This window comes from Peromyscus leucopus, chromosome 3 (genome assembly GCF_004664715.2).
Source record: "Peromyscus leucopus breed LL Stock chromosome 3, UCI_PerLeu_2.1, whole genome shotgun sequence".
NCBI classification, from domain to species: domain Eukaryota; kingdom Metazoa; phylum Chordata; class Mammalia; order Rodentia; family Cricetidae; genus Peromyscus; species Peromyscus leucopus.
This window is the reverse complement of record NC_051065.1, coordinates 61170478-61181371: the sequence shown is the minus strand read 5'-3', so window position 1 is coordinate 61181371 and position 10894 is coordinate 61170478. Positions and strand designations below refer to the sequence as shown.

The following is a 10894-nucleotide window of genomic DNA, read 5'->3' as shown; positions in this document are numbered from 1 at the left end:
ACAGCCGAACCTTATCCCCAAGCCACCAGGAATGGGTGCAGGGTGGGTTTGCTTGCCATGCTGGCAGACCTTTGTGGCTATCACTCTGTCCACCCTTATATTTTGGGGTAGGGATGCCTGCTAGAATTCTGCTATATGCTATGTGCAGACTTCTTGGGAAGTCTCAGTGCCTGTACATATGCTGGCTGCTATCACGATCACAGGCCCTGCTTTCTCCATATCCTAACCAGCAGAAGCCCTTCTTCATGGGATTCTCTCAGGGGAGCCTCCTTGTGCCTGTCACTGGTACAAGAAGACTCCATCTGACTGTGAATTCCCACTCAAGGTCCCTCTGGGTCTCTAGCTGCATCCTTCACTCCTGCAGGCAGGGTGAAGTCCAGAGGCCGGGCTTACCCCTGGGGCCTGTGAGCAGGTAGACGGAGTCTGAGAAGCCTTTGCTGTCATAGGTGATTAATTGCCTCTGGTTCTCCAGATTGCAATCCCCGTGGAGGAATCTGTAGAAAACCCCCTTTTCCTGGTCAGATAGAGGCCTAGAGAGACTCAGAGGGCTGTGTTGCTGCATGTCCCCACCAGCAGAGGGCACTGCACCAGAGTGTATTTCAACTAAAGTGGCTTGCAATGTGTGAATTAGAAAAGGGCAAACTAGAGTAAGACCGGCCCATTGGTGCAGTACTGTCACAAATCTCACGGGAGGAGCCGATCACCTCTGATTCTGATTGGACTGAAGACCCGCCCACTCCACCAGTTGGAAATACGTGATCAAGGCCAAGAATCTGTGATGAGCAGATCGTAGGCCCTGGGGGAGAAATCACTACCATTATCCTGCTAAATTGGCACAGAATTAAACTGACTTATTGTTGTTCCCATAGACAGATGGTAGATAGATGACAGATAGATGTATGGATGGATGAAAACAAATATACACGTGGATGTAGTATAAGATAAAAGAGAACAAGAAAGGACTGGATGTAGGTAATGAACATAAGTAATGAAAGATGATATAGAGATAAGTGGTTTCCTATTTCTAGCTCTGTCATGGGCTTTTTATGTTTTGAAAATGGATAATGCATTAAATATATCTGATAGTAAAAGTACAAAATCTGGCGGGAAGCTCCAAGCCTCTGCTCTGTGTGGCTGCCCTAATGGTATAGAAGTTCATTGAGTTGTATAGTCTTTGGGTCTGGCTAATTTTGGCGTGTGATTTTTTTTTATTTGCAAAATAAATGTTTTTATTATTTAAATAATTTTTAAATAATAAAGTCTAAAACAAACACACACATTAAATGGAGTTATGTCACTCAGAGTGATAATATTTCCTACAAGAACCATAGACTAACAAAAATCTCAGTGCCAGGCACAGGAAATCTTTGTAGTTTTTGATCAGTGGAATCCAAGAGATTCTCAAAGTAGTATAAGCTATTGCCATTGCAACTTGAAGGTAAGACCCTGTAGTCAAAGACAACACCTACTTTGGAAACAGGACTTGGAGGAATTGAACTAGAATTGGCCTGGGAGACTCTGCTCTGAGGTCTAGCTTTTATATTATTGGCAGGTGCTATGCAAGCTGCCAAGGAAGAAAAGCAACCAACCGTCCTACCCAGCTGAGATGCCCACAAACCCCAACAATGATTGGTATGGCAAGAGATCCTCAATGGTGCAATAGTGATACTTTTATCTTAGGGATAGTCAAGAGCTGTCTAATTAGACTCAAATCCCACTCAATAGGAGGGAATTCACACCTGGTGCTGTAAACCCAGCCTGCTACCATGGCTGGAGAGGTCATAGGCCCTGGAAGACTACTTTCCTAAACCAATATGGTTTCTGTGTTCTAAACATTTAGCCATATGCTCACAGAGAAGTGTAGCTTTCAACCTCATTAAGCTTCTTCATGAACCAAAAGGGGACTATCACAGAATCCACAACTGGTCTGTAGGAAGTAAGTGACCGTGGCTGCTCAACTCCAGCTCATGGATACATCTACAATATAATTCATATACCTAAAACTCGAGGAAAATCACAGACACGGGGAGATGATTGCAAGAACCAGAGGACCAGTAATGTCTGCTGTGGAATGGTCTTCTATACATCCCAAAGAACCTGCACCCTCGAAACCTCACTAATAAAAAGACCTGTATGAGGACAAGCCCAGTGGCGTGTGAATGTGGTTGGGGGAAAATGTATAAGGCCCATCAGCTGATGAAGAACTGCAGGTAATTCATGGCTGTGGAGAGAGGATGAGTCAGTCTTCTTTGGGAACATTTTCCCTAATAGGTTGTCCAATCCCAAATGGTCAGCCCTAGACAGGTGTATATACAAACAACACAAAGTGGACTAGGCAGGCGTGTGTGTGTGTGTGTGTGTGTGTGTGTGTGTGTGTGTGTGTGTGTGTGTGCAACAATAATTAAAGACAAGATCATGAATTTGAGAGAGAGTTTGGGAATGGTACCTGGGAGTGTTTGGAGGGGGCAGGTGGAAGGGTGGGAATAATGTAAATACATTACTCATAAAAAATTAAAAATTTCCTCCCACAATTTTATACATAGACAGTACATAACACACGCTGCTAATATTTCCCTCATTATCCTCTTACCCTCCTGCTCAGCTCCTTCCCACTATGTCCCTTCTTCCTCTCTTGTCTTGATTGATTGATTCATTCATTCATCATTCCTTTTTGCAGCTCACTGCATTTTCTTGGGTTGAGAGCAAGGGTAACTTACCAGTGGTTACACCATCGATAAATAAAACTGTCCCTTCCCTTAGCAACCATTAACCACCTAAAGCTCCTTAGGGGAATGTTGATGGGACCATAGATTTCCTTTTTTAGAACAATTTAGGTTCATAGCAAAATTGAGCAGAGGGTATAGAGTACAACACTGTAACTCCTGAGCCCTCACAGGCCTCCCTGACTGTCAGCATCCACCAGCGTGGTCCATGAATGACAACTGTACACACACACACACACACACACACACACACACACACACACACGAGGCGGGGCGGAGTGTCTAGTTCACAGGACCTGCTTGTCCCCTGGTTTTTATCACCCTGTTCTCTTCTGCGCTCTCTGAAAATGCTCTCCTAAGCCAGTTACAGCCTTCTTTTCTTCATAACAAAGAGAAAGGGACTGGAGAGGTGACTCAGAGGTTAAGAGCACTGGCTGCTCTTCCAGAGGTCCTGAGCTCAATTCCCAGCAACCACAAGGTGGCTCGAAACCTTCTATGAGATCTGGTGCCTTCTTCTGGCATGTAGGCATAAGGAAAAGAAGGTTGAAGTCTGTTTTATTAGCCCATTGACATTGGTTTTTTTATATTTTACAGACAAAACTGCAACAAATCAACATATACACTTGTGGGTTTTTTGTGTTTAGAAAGAGATCATGAGGTCAACCCCAGACACTAGACCAATGTCTAAAGGGTGAAGGTGTCATTTTATTAGATGTCCATATAACAGTTTCCTTATGCATGCTCATCATTGAGATAAGACAATTTCCCTGAAGCCTCTGGATAGGCAGATAAAAGTCTCAAATGTTAAAAAAACAAACAAACAAACAAAAAAACAAACCCAAAAAACAACAACCCACCTGCTAGAGAATTCCAGTATCCTTTCTTTGCATTGGTCATGCGAGTCATTGGCAGGTGCAGCTTTGAAACATGAATAGAACCCATGGCCAGCCCTCCCCTGCTGCTAAAAAGCAGCATACAGGATATAAATGGAAGGGTTTATTGCCTGTCCTTGTGGGGCTCTGGGGCTATTCTGCAGAGGTTGGGGTCAGACCCTTCACACAGGCATGTAGGTCCCATTGTAGCTGAAGGGAGGAGACACCAGGCAGGCTCTGTTCTCAGGAATCCAGCGCTGGACATGGTTGAGCCCTTTGTTCTGGGGCCACACTATCACAGTGTCTCTAGATGCCAGGGACGGGTCCTCTGGGAAGTAGTTGAAGGGCCGGATCAAGAAGCCCACAGAGTTCCCAGGTGTGGCTGTGTTGGGGACATCCTCTGAGTGGGGGATGTGCAGGAATCCCACTGTCACCCAGGCCACCAAATCCTGTGGGAGAAACAAAGGTTTCAGTGGGCAGGGCAGTGCTGAGTACCAGCCAACTGAGGGTAGTTTGGCTTGTGTGGTGGTATTGTGTTCCCCAAAATATTGTGCACCCTAATGAACTTATCTGGGATCAGAGACAGAACAGCCACAATATTAAACATAGAGAATAGGCAGTGGTAGCACACGCCTTTAATCCTAGCATTCCAGGGGCAGAAATCCATGTGTTCAAGGATACAGCCAAGCATGGTGACACATGCCTTTAATCCCAGAAAGCCAGCCTTTAATCCCAGGGAGTGGTGGTAGAAAGCAGAAAGGTATATAAGGCATGAGGACCAGAAACTAGAAGCATATGGCCTGGTTAAGCATTCAGGCTTTTGAGCAGCAATTCAGCTGAGACCCATTCTGGATGATGACTCAGAAGCCTCCAGTCTGAGGAAACAAGACCAGCTGAGGATCTGGCGAGGTGAGGTAGCTGTGGCTTGTTCTGGTTAGTGTTCACCCCAATAACTGGCCTCAGGTTTGATTTTATTAATAAGAACTTTTAAGATTCATGCTATAGGCTTGTGTCTTGAAAGATGTCTCTACAAATTTCCTGAGGTGTTCTCAGTCCCATTGGAGAGGTGGATGGGTCTGTTATGACCCTAACTTACCATGTACTAGAAAAAAACCATACTTCTAGGACCACAGGGCCTGAGGTGGGCAGGGGCAGGGGTGGGGTCAATACCTCCTCTTCAATGTTCTCATTGTTCTGAAGGAACTCCTCGAAGACAGTGGGGGGATCCCAGGGGTCATTCTGGTTGTAGAGGCTGCTGCTGTAACGCTCAGATTCCCGATACTTCGTCACAGCCAGGGGGTACCTGCAGAGAAGAAAAGTCAAGTGGCTATGGGCACTAAGGCTGTCTTTGAGCCCTTTCAGGGATCGTCTTCAGGGTCAAAGATGGTGAAGTTGTTGCTTCTGCAGAATGATGATCATCTCCTGGAAATCTTCAAGAATGACCATCAGCACGTAAGGGCCAGGAGCCCTGTGAGCACCACCCCACCCCTCCCTCCCCAAGTGCAGGAGAATGCATATCCACAAGTACACACAGACTCAGAGCCTGGAGGACAGAAGTACAATCAGGATACACAATCACTGAACGGAGCCCCTGGCCCTCCCTGGGTCTTCTCACCTGGCCCAAGTGACAGCCCGCTCCTCCTTCCAGCCTGGTGGCAGCACCTGGTCAGCCATAGAGTGGATCTGCAGGCGGTAGCTGCGAGCGTGGCCCCAACGGTTCTTTTGGGGGCTGCTAAAGAGCAGGTACTTGGGCAGAGTCTGTCCAAAGCGGAATGCAGCCTGGCGCTCCCGGGAGTACCGGGTCTGCTCGAGTGTGGGCTGAACCAGGGAGTGACCTGGGCTCCAGGGATTGGTGATGTTTTCCAGCTTCGTCTTCAGGGTCTGGAAGCTGTTCTTGGTGCCTGGGGATGTGAGAGGGGATGCAGGGTGAGACTCAAATACTGGAGGAGAAACCTCGCTGCTCATAAGATGTCCATCCCAGACCACACCCAGAGCCAGCAGTGAAGAAGATGCAGAGCTGGGGGCAGGCACTGGTCCAGTGGTGGGGCACCTAGGTGCTGGTAGTGACACAGAAAATGAAGCCAGAGGAGTTAGAGATCAGTTCACGGTCAGTCATGGCATGTGGTGCCCGCACATGATACCTTGCAGATTTCTGGAGAGCTGCTCCTTCAGAACGTTTTCTGTTCTCTAAACCTTGGCAAAGGGGCAGCCATGTTTGCACAGGACTGTCAGTGTACTATGGGCCAGGAGTCAAGTGGGGTCAAGTAGGTGGGAGCCATTCATCTGCTCTCAAATCTGATATCAGGGTTCACATCCCTGCCACTCTTCTGTGGAGACATCCTTTATCCATGAACCACACTGAGCAGCCCCAGATGGCCCTGGGCCCCATTTCAAAGTACTGGGCTTCAGAACCTATTGCCCGCCTGGACACTTAGCCCTTCCTCACTCCATGTATACCAACTCACTCAGCCCAAGACAAGGACAGATGCACACCCCACATACAGGGTAACCCTAGGGCACTGTTCACTGCCTCCATTTGCTGGGGACGCATGCTGCTTTATATTGCTAGGAAGCAGACAGAAAGAATAACCCTGCTGTGACTCAGAGTCTCAACCCACCCCCTGTGGAGTGAGTCTATCAATGAGAAGCAGCCAAGTGACTAAGAGAGTCTGGCACTGAGTTCCTACCTGCCACATCCAGGTCAACACGGTAGTGCACTAGGTGGGTGTGGATGTTGCCAAGCAGGTGGGTTTGTAGGCGAGTGCCGTGTCGCAGTCCCTCAGGGGTGTAGAAGGTTGCATGGACGTAGCCAGTGGCATGCATCTTGGTCTCCATTACACCGTTAGGGTAGAAGATGAAATCCCAGATATAATCATAATTGTAGACTGTTGATGTTGTCCGAAGCACCAGCACATACCCCTTCAAACCCGCATAGAAGTTGAAGCCGCCTTTAAAGTTTGAGTTAAAGTGGCGCCTAAGGGGCACCCCGGTGGGCATCTCAAAGAGGCAGAGAGCATGCGGATAATGGACAGGGCCATCACTGTCATAATAGTGGAAGGCATCCAGGAAAGTAGCAGTCTCTGGACAGTCGATGCCAGGGGCCAGCTCGTGAGTGACGCTGCCCAGGCCCCAGCCAACATCAATATATTTAGTCTGCATGCCTGCAGGTGTGTGTCCTCCATACAATGCCACAGCCTCTTGCACACTGACCTCGTAGGCGATCCGCTCACCTCCAAAGAGCACATTAAAGACCTGCAGCCCAGAAGAAGATCTTAGCCGGTAAGAGAAGCTCCAGCCTCCATAAAGCACAGTGTTGCCCTCCAGCTTGTATCGGGGACCACTGGGCTGTACAACGTGGGGGCCGGCAACAGTGATGGGCGTGGGGAATTCCCCTCGGGGCTTGTGGGAAGAGAAGAGTGGGGGCTTCTCTGTGTCATCAGGCAGTGGGTCCTCGAGGACCACCGTGTCCACTTCTCCGTCTGCATACTTCTGAGCCAGTTCCTCTGGGCTGTTGTAGAACTTGCCGTTATACCAGACCTGCTCCACTCTCCAGTCTTGGGCATCTGTGCTCCCGTGATCCACAAGGATCTCCAGACCCGTGGGGTGCAGGAAGTAGCCTTCCACATAGCGCTGCACGATAAACCAGCTTCTACGCTGACCAGACTCCACCCCACGGGGAGCCACGTCGGTAAAAGTCAAGCACCGGTCATCACAGTCCAGGAATGAGAAGCCAGTGGTGTCAAGGAAAAACTGATGCAGAGATGTGGTGGCTGTCTTCAGCATGTGGAAGAGGAGGTCATACTCTGCCATTGAGATGGGTCTGGATGACCAGGACAGATGGTGCCCTGGCCTGGGGGACAGTTCTCGAATGTAGTATGGCAATGGCAGGGGTCCCACAGCAAACTCGGTGACATTGGGGTGCTCCTGGGCCCCGAAGAAGATGATGGCCCTGGCTTCCCGGACAGGGCTTTTTCCTCCTTTATCCAGAAATTTCAGCACATGTGTCTTCTTGGGCAGTAGCATCTCAATGAGAAACACTGAGTTCTTGGCCAAAGTCACTTTCTTGGATGGCTGGAGTCGCAGCTCCTTCCTGCTCATCAGGAAGCTGTGCACAGCCTTTATCTCCTGGGTGCTCAGGTCTGCAAATACCCTAGGTTTGTCATGAGGAGTCCTCACAGCAGGTGCTGTGCCTGCCATCTGTAGCACCAATATGACAGCTCCCCAGGTGAAGGCCAGGCTCATTTTTGCTAGCCCCATGGCTCTGGAACAGCAGAAGGGAGGAGAGGACTTGAATATGACCCTTAGTCTACTGAGCACCTCACAGTACCTTGTCCCTCAGCCCTGGCACTTCCCTACCTACTAGCCTCCTCCTGTCAATCAAACTGAAGGCAGAGATGGGGTCTCTGGGTCCCCACTCTTGGTTCCTAATGCTGTTTGTCCTCTGTGCATGCATACACTGATTTCTCCTCTCTTCTGTTTACCTCTTATAGCCGCATGGACTTTCTTGTTTACATACATTCCCATGTTTGGTCCTCTCTGGCAGTTTATTTCAAAAGAGGAACATTTCCCTTAGGCAGGGACATGAGTCACGGCAGTCCAAGAATTGAACCGCAAACATCTCGAAGGCTTGTATTCTGGTGAGACAGAGGCTTATACTCATTGCAAAACGGCCGCTTTTTTAATGAAATTGTTGATGTGTGTGTTTGTATCTGTGTGAGGGCGTGTGTGTAGGTGTGTGTGTAGGTGTGTGCGTGTGTGCTATGTATTCATGCATGTGTAGGGAAGAAGTCAACTTCAAGTGTCTTCTTCCTTCGTTCTCCACTTTTTTCCCTTTGGTAAGGCTAATCCCCGACTTTTACCTGGAAACCACTGATGTCACCAGGCTTGACACTTAGCAAGCTGCAGGGATCTCCCCAGCATTGGGGTCACAATCGTGTACCATCACTCCTGGAATTTCATGTGTGGTGTGGGGATCAAACTCAGGTTCTCGCCCTTGCAGGCAAGTCCTATTGTCTGAGCCATCCCCCCAACAATAAAATCCCCCTAGGGGCCACCTTTCAAAAGTCAGTGTAGACGCTCAAAGTGTAGGCTCTCGGGTTTGTGTTGGGTTCGAGTCCTGCTAAATGACATCGTAAGGACCGCTTGCATGGTCTTGGCCATGCTGCTTAAATTCCCCAGGGTCTCACCTGTGAAATGGGAATGACAACAGCTCCGGGCTCCACTCTGGGCTTGTCCAAAAAAGCTAATCGGATGTTAAGTCATGGGTTTGGAATAAAGCTGGCCTTCCAGGATCACCTGGAGTGCTAGCTAGTCCGTTTCTTTAAACTGACCCCTGAAGGTGCAGCCCGGACCACAGCACATTGGGGGTGGTGAGCACTGCAGACTATGTGGGGAGCACGGGGACAGCCCTGTCCACTTCCTCTGGCCCCTCAGTGTAGACAGGGGATAGAGATAGGACCTTCCTCTTCCTTTTTCGTGGAGGGCATAGTCAGGATCTTTACCCTGTAACCCTGTCCCCAAGCCACCAGGAGAATATTGTGTATGTGTGCAGGGCAGGGTCTCTGGGATGCTAGGAGTCTTAGTGTCTATCTCTCTGAACTCCTTTGTACCTGGAGGGAGGCTGTCTGTCAGGCCCTGCTATGTTCAGAGTTCCCAGGAGACCTCTGTCCCTGCACACATGTTGGATTCTGTCATTATCACGAGCTCTGATTTCCCAGATTCTAACCTGACCTCAATACTGCTGGCCCTCGGTGGGAAGCCCCTCCCAGGGACATTTCTCAACAGAAGAGCTGCTTTATGTCCGTCCCTGACACCAGAAGGCTCAGGCAGAACCTGGAATCCTTCTCCTACATTCCACTGGTCTTCCTGGACTGCTCAGTCCTAGACTTGAGTTTTGAGAGTGGTTTAGCTTCATAGCCACCTTGGACAGGAAGTGTAGAGCACTGCCCCATGTCCCCTGCCATCCCCCCAGCCTCCTCCACCATCAGCACCCACCAGCATGTTCCATGTGTAACAACCGAGCCACAGGAACTCCATTAATACCCAGAGCAGATGGTGCATCCAGAGGATCCTGACACTATGGTGTCAGGTAATAGTCTCACTGCCCCCCCGCACTCCCCAAATTCTCCAAGCTCTCCATAATCCTCCCTCTCTGAAGTCCACCCTCTACCAACCACTGATCTTTTACTATCTTTCCGGAAGGTGGGGCTGAAATCTTAATGTAGGCATTGTGTGTTCCTTGTGTTTTTATGCCCTTTATGGCCTCCTTTACAATTTCTTATCTCCAAATGTGTTTTCGCTTTAGGCAGTGGGAAGGAGATGCAGAAGACATTCAGCCTCCTCTCTTCTGAAGTCACATGGGCAGTGTTGGGGAGGACCTGCCGGAGAGTCATGGAGGAAAAGGAAAACTTGGCAGCCATTGTCCCTTCTGACTTCAGAGGGGAGGAACGCCGCCCCCTGTAAGCCACCCCGTACAGGGCCCGCTTCTCTCACCCAGAGTTGCCTGCAGTGGCCTTCTGCAGCCCATTCTGGGCTCCTGAACTCCCTGGCTCTCCTTCCCTGTGTCTTCCCGTCCCCTGTCTCTCACACCATGCCTTGTTACCTTGCTTGTGCCCCTTTCCTGCCGACCTGTTTGATGGCCCATCGGAACCCACCTGTGTGCGCGGCTCCGTCGCTCCCCAGCTCCCAGACTTTGTTCCTGGCCACTGACCCCAGAAGCCTTCTTGAAGCTATCGGACCCCGCCCCACAGGGAGGGACAGGGTGAGGTACAGGTCAACCTAGCTGGGGACCTGTAGCCACCGGGGTTCCTTCCTGGAAGGGTGCTGGAGTGATGCTGGCTTCAGCACCAGTGTCCTGGGGCGGTTTCCCGGTGATTTCCTCTTTCACAGTACCACCTTCGGCAAGAATCGTCCTTAGCTTTCCCTGTTACAAGCTGTCTTAATTTGTTAACACAGTGTCATGTTCATATATTAGAGTAAAAGCTACAGGGAAATTTACTAGCCAGTTCTTTTTTTCAGCTTTGTTATTTCTTTATTTATGGATATATATATATATATAATATTTAATGTCTATCCAAAAATTTTAAATACATTTTAAATTAAAATAGTTACATCATTTGACCCTTCTCTTTTCTCCTTCAAAGTACTTTCCAGGTATCCGCCCTTTACCCCCTCTCATTCCCCTCAACTCTCAAATTGATAGTCTCTTTTTCTTTGATTATTATTGTTGCATACATGCATATATGTGCATATTTATGTATGGTGTTTATGCACAAATAAATAAACACAACCTGCTGAGTC

General features: G+C 49.0%; 1 protein-coding gene across 1 annotated transcript; it reads right to left on the bottom strand.

Annotated features, from left to right (window-relative positions):
• Positions 1–3401: 3401 nt before the first annotated feature.
• LOC114700053 (amiloride-sensitive amine oxidase [copper-containing]) lies at positions 3402–10391 on the bottom strand. The gene is made up of 5 exons (XM_028879470.2): positions 10249–10391; positions 6283–7856; positions 5211–5496; positions 4766–4898; positions 3402–4044 (listed from the first exon to the last, which is right to left on the bottom strand). Exons 2-5 carry the CDS (start codon positions 7850–7852, stop codon positions 3778–3780), a joined length of 2256 nt encoding a protein of 751 aa, XP_028735303.1. The 5' UTR covers positions 7853–7856; positions 10249–10391; the 3' UTR covers positions 3402–3777.
• Between the last annotated feature and the right edge of the window lie 503 nt (positions 10392–10894).